At 42.8% G+C, this 15,462-nt stretch overlaps 1 protein-coding gene across 1 annotated transcript; it reads left to right on the top strand.

Moving 5' to 3' along the window:
• The first annotated feature begins 2,863 nt into the window (after nucleotides 1-2,863).
• Nucleotides 2,864-14,546, top strand: LOC109906096 (ATP-sensitive inward rectifier potassium channel 1-like). The gene is made up of 2 exons (XM_020503755.2): nucleotides 2,864-3,026; nucleotides 11,114-14,546. The coding sequence occupies exon 2, from the start codon at nucleotides 11,131-11,133 to the stop codon at nucleotides 12,229-12,231; it is 1,101 nt and encodes a 366-aa protein (XP_020359344.1). The 5' UTR covers nucleotides 2,864-3,026; nucleotides 11,114-11,130; the 3' UTR covers nucleotides 12,232-14,546.
• Nucleotides 14,547-15,462: the final 916 nt, after the last annotated feature.

Genomic DNA, 15,462 nt, shown 5'->3' with positions numbered 1-15,462 from the left:
TGTGTTGTGCGTGTGAAGGATAGCCCTGACACTGACACCGTGGAGAGAATAAGTATAGCAGTAAATAATTGAAGAATTGCATTGACAGCTGCTGTGCTCTGTGTGCATGTACAGTTGCAAGTATCGCTGCAGGTTTGTTATTGAGGTGAATAACTAGTTGTGGCTGTGGCTGTTGGCTGGGCTGGAGAAAGAGGGTTGTTGTAAGTCATCTCTTGTAACGGTGTTTTCTACCACCCAAACAAACACCAGCTAAATGTGAAGAACTGTACCTGTAATTGTAAATGAAAGGGGATCTAGTTATGGTGTGGTGGTATCTACAACAGCAGACGTGGAGAAACTAAACCAGTCAGAGGGAACAATAGGAAGAGCTTGTTGGGCTTTAACTTAATGTTCTCTCTTACAAATGGTGCTCTTTCCACCTCTTAGTGGCTCATAACATTCTACAGATGTAGCATCTTAATTTGAGCCTGTTTGCAACAGCAAGAAAGCAAGAAAGCAAAACAGGAAATGTGAATTATAATGTGGATTATAATGACTGGACATTTTTGTATGGGTTGATACATTTTTCATAAGGGAAAATCACGTCTGAAAGTGGTAATGACAAATTTTAGAATACTTTATAAACCTCAAAAACAACACAAGTTTTAAATGTCCTGCATCAGGGTGATCAAATTAAGATCCTACATCTGTAAGAAATTACATTGGCACTCATATCATAACACACGCCACTGCACCTTCACAGAACAGAACAGGGTGAGAAAGGCCGCTGGAGAAAGGAATTGATTTTCAGCTTTTCAGAGGCTCAGATTTAATTTAGGCCTTTTCTTTCACTTCGGTGTAATTACTTTCTTCAAGCTAGATGGCTTCTTAATCGTCGTGAAGTCTTGGGAGGGGTGTACGTGCCATGGAGCTAGGTAATGCAACCTGTTCTAGCAAGGCAGGGGAGGAAGGGAAGCATGCACACGCACGCACGGGCGCACACACACACACACACACACACTCTCTATGTGACTCTGAGAGTCTATACCTGCACTTGTAAGATGCCAGCATGGGACTCCCGGGTGGCGCAGTGGTCTAGAGCACTGCATCGCAGTGTTAGCTGTGCCACCAGAGACTCTGGGTTTGAGCCCAGGCTCTGTCGCAGCCGGCCGTGACCGGGAGGTCCATGGGGCGACGCATAATTGGCCTAGCGTCGTCCGAATTAGGGACGGTTTGGCCGGTAGGGATATCCTTGTCTCATCGCGCACCAGCGACTCCTGTGGGGGGCCGGGCGCAGTGCACGCTAACCAGGTCGCCAGGTGCACGGTGTTTCCTCCGACACATTGGTGCAGCTGGCTTCCGGGTTGGATGCACGCTGTGTTAAGAAGCAGTGCGGCTTGGTTGGGTTGTGTTTCGGAGGACGCATGGCTTTCGACATTCGTCTCTCCCGAGCCCGTGTGGGAGTTGTAGCGATGAGACAAGATAGTAGCCACTAAAACAATTGGATACCACGAAATTGGGGAGAAAAGGAGGTAAAATACAAACAAACAAAAAAACGTAAGATGCCAGCATGGTACTGTTCCTGTTATACCTTGTTGTGGCTTGCAGGCTTTCCTCAGGACACATCAGACCTGCAGCCACAGTGTGTCTGATGTGTCCTGAGGAAAGCCTGCAAGCCACAACAAGGTATAACAGGAACAGTACCGTTGATATTGGGGCGGCAGGGTAGCCTAGTGGTTAGAGCGTTGGACTAGTAACTGTTGCAAGTTCAAACCCCCAAGTTTACAAGATACAAATCTGTTGTTCTGCCCCTGAACAGGCAGTTAACCCACTGTTCCTAGGCCGTCATTGAAAATAAGAATTTGTTCTTAACTGACTTGCCTAGTTAAATAAAGGTATAAAAAAATATATCTACAGTGGGGAGAACAAGTATTTGATACACTGCCGATTTTGCAGTTTTTCCTACTTACAAAGCATGTAGAGGTTTGTGATTTTTATCATAGGTACACTTCAACTGTGAGAGACGGAATCTAAAACAAAAATCCAGAAAATCACATTGTATGATTTTTAAGTAATTAATTTGCATTTTATTGCATGACATAAGTATTTGATACATCAGAAAAGCAGAACTTAATATTTGGTACAGAAACCTTTGTTTGCAATTACAGAGATCATACATTTCCTGTAGTTCTTGACCAGGTTTACACACACTGCAGCAGGGATTTTGGCCCACTCCTCCATACAGACCTTCTCCAGATCCTCCAGATCCTCCTGCCATCCAGGACCTCTATACCAGGCAGTGTCAGAGGAAGGCCCTAAAAATTGTCAAAGACTCCAGCCACCCAAGTGATAGACTGTTCTCTCTGTTACCGCACAGCAAGCGGTACAGGATAGCCTCGCAATTGTTATTTTACTGCTGCACTTTAATTATTTGTTACTTTTATTTGTTACTTTTTAAGGTATTTTCTTAAAACTGCGTTGTTGGTTAAGGGTTAAGCATTTCACTGTAAGGTCTACCTAGACCTGTTGTATTCGGTGCATGTGACAAATACCATTTTATTTTATTTTATTTGAAATGCAGTAACACTATTTGACTTAACAGCAAATACAAGCACGTGTGTGTGATTGTGCATGTGTGTGTACTGTAAACAGCTTCCTCTTGATCTAGACATTGAGAGCCCTGCCCAAGACACGGGTGGTGTAGCAGGGGGGAGTCAGGCTGGACCTGGGTACTGGCGCTGTGTGGGGTAAACACATGCCCACGCAACAGTCCTGCTGGAGGGCTGTACTGGTAGCCTACTTTATGTTTGTGTGTGTGTGTAAACATCACCTGATGTGATTCCAATCCCAAGTTTTATAAAAGCACACACATCTGTAGCACTGAGAGAGCTGTCAGAACACTAACTACAGTTCAAAGGGCACACCCTCAGAGACTGGCTGGGAGAGAGACGGAGACAGAGGGGATCCCGTGTGCAACACAACTTTGTATTTCCACAGTTTCCACACTGACAGGATCTCATCTTCTGTAGTTGGACCAGTATCATCCAGTGAGTACTTGGTTTTCTCCTGTTATATCAACAGTGTAATGATGATATCTATCATGTTTAAATGCACCGTCTTTGAGCCTAGGGTGAGCTTGCCGTGTTACAGATACTCTCTTCTACAAATATGTGTTGCAAATATTTTTAATTGACATTCCACTAATGTTCTTCTTACTTCCAAGAAACACTACTTCCCAAAACACTATCAGTGAAAAGTGACACGTCTGCCAGTAAACATTGTATGTCATTTTATTTTATTTAACCTTTATTTAACTAGGCAAGTCAGTTAAGAACAAATTCTTAATGGGATTGATCTGACTCCACTCCAAGCTTTCTATGCAGATGCATGTATTGGCTAGTTTGTGGTCTTGTAAATTGTTGAGGATCTTAACATTAAAAGGAAATGGTCCTGGGAGAAATAATGGTTTTATTGTTATTTGAGATACAGTGCCTTGCGAAAGTATTCGGCCCCCTTGAACTTTGCGACCTTTTGCCACATTTCAGGCTTCAAACATAAAGATATAAAACTGTATTTTTTTGTGAAGAATCAACAACAAGTGGGACACAATCATGAAGTGGAACGACATTTATTGGATATATCAAACTTTTTTAACAAATCAAAAACTGAAAAATTGGGCGTGCAAAATGATTTAGCCCCTTTACTTTCAGTGCAGCAAACTCTCTCAAGAGGTTCAGTGAGGATCTCTGAATTATCCAATGTTGACCTAAATGACTAATGATGATAAATACAATCCACCTGTGTGTAATCAAGTCTCCGTATAAATGCACCTGCACTGTGATAGTCTCAGAGGTCCGGTAAAAGCGCAGAGAGCATCATGAAGAACAAGGAACACACCAGGCAGGTCCGAGATACTGTTGTGAAGAAGTTTAAAGCCGGATTTGGATACAAAAAGATTTCCCAAGCTTTAAACATCCCAAGGAGCACTGTGCAAGCGATAATATTGAAATGGAAGGAGTATCAGACCACTGCAAATCTACCAAGACCTGGCCGTCCCTCTAAACTTTCAGCTCATACAAGGAGAAGACTGATCAGAGATGCAGCCAAGAGGCCCATGATCACTCTGGATGAACTGCAGAGATCTACAGCTGAGGTGGGAGACTCTGTCCATAGGACAACAATCAGTCGTATATTGCACAAATCTGGCCTTTATGGAAGAGTGGCAAGAAGAAAGCCATTTCTTAAAGATATCCATAAAAAGTGTTGTTTAAAGTTTGTCACAAGCCACCTGGGAGACACACCAAACATGTGGAAGAAGGTGCTCTGGTCAGATGAAACCAAAATTGAACTTTTTGGCAACAATGCAAAACGTTATGTTTGGCGTAAAAGCAACACAGCTCATCACCCTGAACACACCATCCCCACTGTCAAACATGGTGGTGGCAGCATCATGGTTTGGGCCTGCTTTTCTTCAGCAGGGACAGGGAAGAGGGTTAAAATTGATGGGAAGATGGATGGAGCCAAATACAGGACCATTCTGGAAGAATGGAGTCTGATGGAGTCTGCAAAAGACCTGAGACTGGGACGGAGATTTGTCTTCCAACAAGACAATGATCCAAAACATAAAGCAAAATCTACAATGGAATGGTTCAAAAATAAACATATCCAGGTGTTAGAATGGCCAAGTCAAAGTCCAGACCTGAATCCAATCGAGAATCTGTGGAAAGAACTGAAAACTGCTGTTCACAAATGCTCTCCATCCAACCTCACTGAGCTCGAGCTGTTTTGCAAGGAGGAATGGGAAAAAATTTCAGTTTCTCGATGTGCAAAACTGATAGAGACAAACCCCAAGTGACTTACAGCTGTAATCGCAGCTTCACAGTTTTATATCTTTATGTTTGAAGCCTGAAATGTGGCAAAAGGTCGCAAAGTTCAAGGGGGCCGAATACTTTCGCAAGGCACTGTATTTACAGTAACCACAGTCTCTCTCTCAAAAGGGGAACATAATTTGCAAACTTTCTGACCTCTCACTGTGGAAGCAAATTATACAACATCTGCTTACATTTATCAGTGTAAATATTGAGTGAAATATTTAATTGGCTCAAACAATAAAATGTGAATAACTGTAGTCATGACACTGCACTTAATCACAAACTGATGATTACACTGCACTTAATCACAAACTGATGATTACAAGGGTGGAAATGGTCCCTATTACCTTGTCATTGGTTGCAGAACAGTGTGTATTATGCCGAAATAAATGATTACATGATTTTCCAGAGGAAATCATTCATTGTCGAAGAGTTATTACTGGAATAACAACTGAACCATACAATACTAATAAAAGTATCACTATTTCAAAAGTATATTATTGCAATGCATCAGCCAAGGATCGTATCAAAGTAAACCTGAAATGATCTCAGAATTTGTTTCATAGTGTTACAGTAAGAATGCAGAAGAAATAATGATTAGGTCTGAAAGGGTTGTGAGGTCCAGAGAGAAAAGCTTCACAACAAAACAGTGATTATTGGATTTTTGTTTGTGAAAGGCAGGACGTTTCCAAGCTTTGAGCGTAGAAACAAACGCACCAGCTTATGGCGCTGGTCATTTTGTGCACAATACTCCATAACAAGCACACCACCATCCAACTCAGTGTTTGGCCTAACAAGCGCACCACCACCCTGACCCTGTAAATAGCCCATCCAACCAATCAACCACCTACCTCATCCCCATATTTGTTTTTGTTTCTCTGCCCTTTTGCACACCAGTATTTCTACTTGCACATCCTCATCTGCACATCTGTCACTCCAGTGTAAATTGCTAAATTGTAATTACTTCGCCACTATTGGCCAATGTATTGCCTTACCTCCTTACTTAATTTGCACACACTGTATACAGATTTTTCTATTGTGTTATTGACAGTACGATTGTTTGTCTTGTGTAACTTGGTGTTGTTTTAGTCGCACTGCTTTGCTTTATCTTGGCCAGGTCGCAGTTGTAAATGAGAACTTGTTCTCAACTGGCCACCAGGTTAAATTAAGGTGAAAGAAAAATGTAAATAATAAATAAATAAAATAAAAAATAAAAAATCCAACTCAGTATTTGGCATAGCTTGTCAGCAACACAGGACAGATTTATTCAGAAAACTCCACTGCCTTTAATCTTGTGTCACACCCTGATATGTTTCACATGTCCTTGTGCTTGTCTCCACCCCTCCAGGTGTCGCCCATCTTCCTCACTTATCCTCTGTCTGTGCCATGTTCGCCTTGTTTGTCAGCATGCAAATAAAATAAAATCTAAGTTTATTTGTCAGGTGCGCAGAATACAACAGGTGTAAACCTTACAGTGAAATGCTTACTTACAGGCTCTAACCAATAGTGCAAAAAAGGTATGAGGTGAACAATAAGTAAGTAAAGAAATAAAAACAACAGTTAAAACACAGTGAAATATAACAGTAGTGAGACTACTGCGGTAGTAGAGAGAACAGTCTATGACTGGGGTGGCTGGGGTCTTGACAATGTTTAGGGCCTTCCTCTGACACCGCCTGGTGTCAAGGTCCTGGAAGGCAGGCAGCTTTGCCCCAGTGATGTACTGGGCCGTATGTACTACCCTCTGTAATGCCTTTTGGTCGGAGGCTGAGCAATTGCCGTACCAGGCAGTGATGCAACCCGTAAGGATACTCTCGATGTTGCAGCTGTAGAACCTTTTGAGGATCTGAGGACCCATGCCAAATCTTTTTTGTTTCCTGAGGGGAATAGGCTTTGTCGTGCCCTCTTCACTACTCTCTTGGTGTGTTTGGACCATTCTAGTTTGTTGGTGATGTGGACACCAAGGAACTTGAAGCTCTTAACTTGCTCCACTACAGCCCCATCGATGAGAATGGGGGCGTGCTCGGCCCTCCTTTTCCTGTAGTCCACAATCATCTCCTTAGTCTTGGTTAAGTTGAGGGATAGGTTGTTATTCTGGCACCCGGCCAGGTCACTGACCTCCTCCCTATAGGCTGTTTCATTGATGTCGGTGATCAGGCTGTTGTGTCGTCTGCAAACTTATTGATGGTGTTGGAGTTGTTGGAGTTGTGCCTGGTCATGCAGTTGTGGGTGAACAGGGAGTACAGGAGGGGACTGAGCACGCACCCCTGGGGGTGCTCCAGTGTTGAGGATCAGCGTGGCAGATGTGTTGCTACCTACCCTCACCACCTGGGGCAGCCCATCAGGAAGTCCAGGATTCAGTTGCAGAGGGAGGTGTTTAGTCCCAGGATCCTTAGCTTAGTGATGAGCTTTGAGGGCACTTTGGTGTTGAACGCTGAGCTGTAGTTTATGAATAGCATTCTCACATAGGTGTTCCTTTTGTCCAGGTGGGAAAGGGCAGTGTGGAGTGCAATAGAGATTGCATCATCTGTGGTGCTGTTTTTTGCGGTATGCAAATTGGAGTGGGTCTAGGGTTTACGGGATAATGGTGTTGATTTGAGCCATTACCAGCCTTTCAAAGCACTTCATGGCTACGGACGTGAGTGCTACGGGTCTGTAGTCATTTAGGCAGGTTACCTTAGTGTTCTTGGGCACAGGGACTATGGTGGTCTGCTTGAAACATGTTGGTATTACAGACTCAGACAGGGAGAGGTTGAAAATGTCAGTGAAGACACTTGCCAGTTGGTCAGCGCATGCTCGGCGTACACGTCCTGGTTATCCACTTGGCCTTGCGGCCTTGTGAATGTTGACCAGTTTCAAGGTCTTACTCACATAGGCTGCGGAGAGTGTGATCACACAGTCGTCCGGAACAGCTGATGCTCTCATGCATGTTTCAGTGTTGCTTGCCTCAAAGCAAGCATAGAAGTTATTTAGCTTGTCTGGTAGGTTCGTGTCACTGGGCAGCTCTTGGCTGTGCTTCCCTTCGTGGTCTGTAATTGTTTGCAAGCCCTGCCACATCCGACGAGCGTCGGAGACAGTGTAGTACGATTCAATTTTTGCCCCGTATTCACGCTTTGCCTGTTTGATGGTTCGTCACAGGGCATAGAAGGATTTCTTATAAGCTTCCGGGTTAGAGTCCCGCACGTGTTAGAGTCCCGCAAGCTTTGTACGTGTCTCTGTGTGTGGAGTACAGGTGATCTCGAATTGTTTTCCCTCTGGTTGCACATTTAACATGTTGATGGAAATTAGGTAGAACTGATTTGTTTCCCTGCATTAAAGTCTCCGGCCACTAGGAGCGCCGCCTCTGGGTGAGTGGTTACCTGTTTACTTATTTCCTTATACAGCTGACTGAGTGCGGTCTTAGTGCCAGCATCTGTCTGTGTGGTAAATAAACAACCACGAAAAGTATAGCTGAAAACTCTCTAGGGAAGTAGTGTAGCATGCAATTTATCTCAATATACTATACTTCAGGCGAGCAAAATCTAGAGAATTCCATAGATTTTGTGCACCAGCTGTTGTTCACAAATATGCACAGCCCGCCCCCTCTCGTCCCCTCATATATCCCGCTAGCTGAAAATCGATGTTATCATTCAGCCACGATTCCGTGAAACATAGGATATTACAGTTTTTGATGTCCCGTTGGTAGGATATTCGTGTTCGTACATCGTCTAATTTATTGTCCAATGACTGCACGTTGGTGAGTAATATTGACGGTAACGGCAGCTGCATTCGCACTCACCTTCTGCGGATCCTCACAAGGCATCCCACCCTGTGTCCTCTGTACCTGCTTCTCTTCCTCTTGCAAATAACTGGGATGTTGGCCTTGTCGGGTGTTCGGAGAATGTCCTTTACATCCTGCTTGTTGAAGAAAAAATCTTTGTCTAATCCGAAGTGAGTGATCGCTGTCCTGATATCCAGAAGAGCTTTTTTTGCCATAAAAATTATGCACAAATAATGCAAAACCCCCCACATAATAGCACAAAAGACAGGAGCCCTGTCAGCTCCTGTTTTTTCCCTGACTTTCTTTTTCTCGTCCACCGGACTTTTGACCCTTGCCTGTCCTGACCCTGTACCCGCCCGCCTGACCACTCTGCCTGTCATCTGAGCCTCTGCCTGTCACTGAGCCTGCCTGCCATGCTGTACCTTTGCTCCACCTCTGGATAACTGATTTCAGCCTGCCCCTGTCCCTGACCCTGAGCCTGCCTGCTGTCCTGCACCTTTGCTACTACTCTGGATAATCAACCCCTGCCTGCCTTGACTTGTCGTTTGCCTGCCCAGTCTGCACTTGGGTCTTACCTTGATTCCTGATATCTTGCCAGGGACCATCAATCAAATAATTCTGTGCTATCTACAGTTGATGTTGGAAGTTTATATACACTTAGGTTGCAGTCATTAAATCTTGTTTTTCAACCACTCCACAAATTGCTTGTTAACAAACTATAGTTTTGGCAAGTCGGTTAGGACATCTACTTTGTGCATGACACAAGTCATTTTTCCAACAATTGTTTACAGACAGATTATTTCACTTATAATTCACTGTATCACAATTCCAGTGGGTAAGAAGTTTACATACACTATGTTGACAGTTCCTTTAAACAGCTTGGAAAATTCTAGAAAATTATGTCATGGCTTTAGAAGCTTCTGATTGACTCAAATGATGTCAATTAGCCTATTGGAGGTGTACCTGTCGATGAATTTCAAGGCCTACCTTCAAAATCAGTGCCTCTTTGCTTGAAATCATGGGAAAATCTAAAGAAATCAGCCAAGACCTCAGAAAATAAATTGTAGACCTCCACAAGTCTGTTTCATCCTTGGGAGCAATTTCCAAATGCCTGAAGGTATCACATTCACCTGTACAAACAATAGTACGCAAGTATATACACCATGAGACCACGCAACCGTCATACAGCTCATGAAGGAGCGTCTCCTAGAGAACATTTGTGGGCAGAACTGAAAAAGAGTGTTCGAGCAAGGAGGCCAACAAACCTGACTCAGTTACACCAGCTCTGTCAGGAGGAATGGGCCAAAATTCACCCAACTTATTATGGGAAGCTTGTGGAGGACTACCCAAAATGTTTGACGCAAGATAAACAATTTAAAGGCAATGCTACCAAATACTAATTGAGTGTATATAAACTTCTGACCCACTGGGAATGTGATGAAAGAAATAAAAGCTGAAATAAATCATTCTCTCAACTATTATTCTGATATTTCACATTCTTAAAATAAAGTGGTGATCCTAACTGACCTAAGACAGGGAATCTTTACTAGGATGAAATGTCAGGAATTGTGAAAATCTGAGTATAAATGTATTTTGCTAAGGCGTATGGAAACGTCCGACTTCAACTGTATATAGTTGTAGTAGGCTAGATGATTATGATTTTAGGAAGGTTATGGTTATCTGACTGATTTGGGCCAGTGGAGTGAAATATTTCAACAATAACTTTTCTGTAATGACTTGGGGTCTTAACTATGGCATGTGCCCAGGATTACAGGATTTGCAGGATTTACGTGTAGATTCACATGTGCAAGTGATGCATAGCAATTGCTAGTAACTAGAGCAACACTTTAAGTAAGTAATAAGACGGATGGTTGGGGCAGGTGAAATCATTTAATTGATCATTTGGGGAGTTTGTGCTACTAAGTTGTTTCACATATTTATATTTAGATGAGAATTAAGGTCAGTGGAACTTTACCTTGTGTTTTACCTAATTAGTTCACTAACAATGGGTGAAATTAAGAATTAAAGGAGGTAAAACATGAACTATTTCACAAGTCTGGATCCAAGAGTGAATGTTACACAACTCCATTCTCTCTTACATCCTCTTATAGACCAATGCTTGGTTTGTCATTATTGCTTTATGAAAGTTGTGAGGGCAGCAATTTCATTTGAAGAACAATGATATTGACGGAAAATGACATTATTTATCATTGAATTCTAGTTTGTAATTTGTTCCATTCAATTCAAAGCATCCAAGAGCCTTGAACAAAATATGAATATTTAGTCTGCAGTTTTAAGACACCTTGAATTTCATGACTGGCGTACACGGAGGTATAGGTTACAGGGTCGGATGAAGGTTTATCTTGAAGATTAAACATATTAATGAAAACCTCCAGTGTTCTGTATTAATAGTATCCAGTCTGTATATATCTAACAGTTCTTGGATGACGAGGATATTGATTTATTTGTCTGGGTGTGTTAAATAACAAATTGTCCTCTCTAACAGACGACAGGACCTAGAAAATGGTGTTTGGCATCCGGAAGCACATCCAGGACCACCTGGTGGAGCGAAGAATCCGCAGAAGCCGGCTGGTGACCAAAGATGGCCACTGCAACATTGAATTCGGCAATGTGAAGTACGGCAACCACTTTGCCTTCCTCGTGGACTTCTGGACGACCTTCGTAGAGTTCCGCTGGCGCTTTGTCCTCTTCTTCTTCATCGCCTCATTCACCCTGAGCTGGTTCATCTTTAGCCTGCTGTGGTTCTGGGTCGCCCGGAACAACGGGGACCTGACATGGCAGAACCCCCCAAGCAACCACACCCCCTGTATGTGGAACGTCTACGGTCTGACTACGGCCTTCCTCTTCTCCCTGGAGACCCAGACCACCATCGGGTATGGTGTACGTGCTGTCACCCCCCAATGTCCTGGTGCTGTAGCACTCATCATTATCCAGACTCTCATAGGGGCCCTCATACACTGCTTCATGTGTGGAATCATTGTGTCCAAGATATCCCTCCCTAAGAAAAGGGCCAAGACCATCTCATTCAGTGAGGTGGCTGTCATCTGTCCTAAGAAGGACTTCCTTTGCCTTATGATAAGAGTGGCCAACTTACGCAAGACCCTGATGATCGGGAGCCAGATCTACGGCAAGCTGTTGAGGACAACAGTCAAACCCGATGGGGAGACAATCATCATGGACCAGGTGAACATTGAGTTCATGATGGACGCTGGGAAGGACAACCTCTTCTTTGTGTGCCCTCTCACACTCTACCATGTGATTGACAAGGCTAGCCCTTTTTTTGAGATGGCAGTGGACACTCTCCGTAAGCAGGAGTTTGAGCTGGTGGTCTTTCTGGAGGGTACAGCCGAGACCACCAGCTCAGCCTGCCAGGTCAGGACTTCCTTCATTCCTCAGGAGATCATGTGGGGTTACAACTTCCTACCCATCATCTCCCGCAGCAAAGAGGGCAAGTACAGAGTGGACTTCTCCAACTTCTCCAAGGTAGCGTCCGTTGCCACTGCACACTGTGCCTACTGCTTCCACAACATAATGGGACATCACCTCCCCTCCATTAATGTCATTGACAATGTTGGATTTGAAGTTATTGATATTCTAGAATAATTTAATATAACCAAGATGTGAACTTTTGGATGGCAATATGTGAAGATATTTTTTTATCTTGTAATATTTATATATACAGTAGGGTTTGAAATGATTGACACCCTTTATAAAGATGACCAATATTGACTTTAAAATAATTCATTCAAATACTGAGCTATAATTTATGCAATTATGTTATTTTATACTATGGAAATTACTCAGAGAAAGAGATTTTGTTTAACAAGTAATATATTGGGGTCAAAACTATTGACTTCCCTAAGATTCTTATTTATAAAGTAGTCAAAAGTTTAGTATTTGTTTCCATATTCCTAGCACGCAATGACTACATCAAGCTTGTGACTCTACAAACTTGTTGGATGTATTTGCAGTTTGTCTTGGTTGTGTTTCAGATTATTTTGAGCCCAACAGAAATGAATGGTAAATAATGTATTGTGTCATTCTGGAGTGAGTTTTATTGCAAATAAGAATATAATATGCTTCTAAACACTTCTACATTATTGTGAATGGTACCATGATTAGAAATAATCCTGAATATATCATGAATAATGATGAGTGAGAATGTTACCCAGGGTCAAAGATCATACCCCTAGACATGCTAACCTCTCACCTTTACCATCTTGACCCTCTGACCCTCTACTTTGTTTAATATTATATGCTTTGCAGAGACATGGCTGTATGATTATGTTCGTAGGACTCTGCTGTTTCTCCTTTCAGCGGCATATTTGGATGAAGGCAGCCGCTGGCAAGTCCAAAGGGAGAGGGGTGTCTCTCTTCAAAAACAACAACTGGTCCTCTGCTTCCAGTGTGAAGGAAATCTTTAGCTTTTGCTCAACTGATATAGAATACCTCATAGTAAGCTGCAGACCCTTTTATCTACCAAGAGAGTTCTCATCCGTAATCATTACGGCCATATATATTCCTCCACAAGCCAATATCACTCTGAAACTCAACAAACCGTATGAGACCATAAACAAACAAGAAACCTCCGGTACCGGAGCATTGGCTCTCGGACCAACAAGCTCCGAGACAGCTTCTACCCCCAAGCCATAAAACTGCTAAATAGCCATAAGACTGCTAAATATTTCATATATAAACTGAGTGTACAAAACATTAGTAACATCTTCCTAATATTGAGTTGCACCCCCTTTTGCCCTCAGAACAGCCAGTACAGCCTCAATTCAGTTGTGTCAAGTTGTGATACACACAGGAAACTGTTGAGCGTGAAAAACCCAGCAGCGTTGCAGTACTTCATACACTCAAACCGGTGCGCCTGGCACCTAATACCATACCCCATTCAAAGGCACTTAAATATGTTGTCTTGTCCATTCACTGTCTGAATTGCACACATACAAAATCCATGTCTTATTTTTTTGTCATTTAGCAGATGCTCTTACCCAGAGTGACTTACAGTAGTGCATACATTTTTCATGCTGGTCCCCTGTGGGTATCGAACCGAGTTCTACCAACTATCTTTAACCTGTCTCCCCTTCATCTACACTGATTGAAGTGGATTTCATAAGTGTCTTCAACAAGGGATCATATCTTTCCCCTGGATTCACCTGGTCAGTCTATGTCATGAAAAGAGCTGGTGGTCCTATTGTTTTGTACATTCAGTGTATACACACGAAATACACACACTACACTGACACTGACACTCTCACACGAAACCCACACACTACATACATATGCACATAACACACCCACGCATACCGACCACACAAACACACATATACACACACACGCATAACACAACACAACACACACACTCACACTCACACACACTTTTATACTTATATGTTCTGTTCTTTATTTTACTCTTATTGTTATATATCCTAATACTTATCCTTCCTTTATGTACATATATACCTCAAATACCTTGTTATTATCTATTCTGATACTTATCCTTCCTTTATGTACACACCTACCTCAAATACCTTGGGAAGTGCTTGTAAGTAAGTATTTCACGGTTAAGGCTACACCCGTTGTTTTCGGTGCATGCGACAAATATAATTTCATTTGATTTACTCTAACTTGATTGATAGCTTGAAATGGCTTATTGGTAGCTAGTTATAAAGTTGGGAGATTGGGAACTATAATACATTGCTAGGTGACTAGTAGTATTACAGAGAAACAACAAAAATACACTTATTTTAATCGGACAAATCTGAGGTGACATGTGCACCTATGGGCATGACGTCTAGGATTATTATTATAGTTATTTCTTTTTTTGCTGTTATTGTTGTTGTAATTATCTCACTTCCCTTTAGCAACATTGGATTTGTCATTCATGCTAATAAAGCTTATCTGAATCTCAATCTCATGTGTCCTTAAGAATATACTCAATCAATCAATCAACCAATCAATCAAATGTATTTATAAAGCCCTTACATCAGCTGATGTCACAAAGTGCTGTAAAGAAACCCAGCCTAAAACCCCAAACAGCAAGCAATGCAGGTGTAGAAGCACGGTGGCTCGGAAAAACTCCCTAGAAAGGCCAGAACCTAGGAAGAAACCTAGAGAGGAACCAGGCTATGAGGGGTGGCCAGTCCTCTTCTGGCTGCGCCGGGTGTAGATTATAACAGAACATGGCTAAAATGTTCAAATGTTCATAGATGACCAGCAGGGTCAAATAATGATAATCACAGTGGTTGTGGAGGGAGCAACAGGTCAGCACCTCAGAAGTAAATGTCAGTTGGCTTTTCATAGCCTATCATTCAGAGTATCTCTACCTCTCCTGCTGTCTCTAGAGAGTTGAAAACAGCAGGTCTGGGACAGGTAGCAAGTCCGATGAACAGGTCAGGGTTTCATAGCCGCAGGCAGAACAATTGAAACTGGAGCAGCAGCACAACCAGGTGGACTTGGGACAGCAAGGAGTCATCAGGCCAGGAAGTCCTGAGGCATGGTCCTAGGGCTCAGGTCCTCCGAGAGAAAGAAAGAAAGAATTAGAGAGAGCATACTTAAATTCACACAGGACACCGGATAAGACAGGAGAAATACTCCAGATATAACAGACTGACCCTAGCCCCCCGACACAAACTATTGTAGCATAAATACTGGAGGCTGAGACAGGAGGGGTCGGAAGACACTGTGGTCCCGTCCGACGATACCCCCGGACAGGGCCAAACAGGCAGGATATAACCCCACCCACTTTTCCAAAGCACAGCCCCCACACCACTAGAGGGATATCTTCAACCACCAACTTACCATCCTGAGACAAGGCCGAGTATAGCC

The sequence above is a fragment of the Oncorhynchus kisutch genome, linkage group LG15 (assembly GCF_002021735.2).
Source record: "Oncorhynchus kisutch isolate 150728-3 linkage group LG15, Okis_V2, whole genome shotgun sequence".
Classification (NCBI taxonomy): domain Eukaryota; kingdom Metazoa; phylum Chordata; class Actinopteri; order Salmoniformes; family Salmonidae; genus Oncorhynchus; species Oncorhynchus kisutch.
The sequence above is the reverse complement of the archived record's forward strand: the minus strand, read 5'-3'. Positions and strand labels throughout refer to the sequence as shown.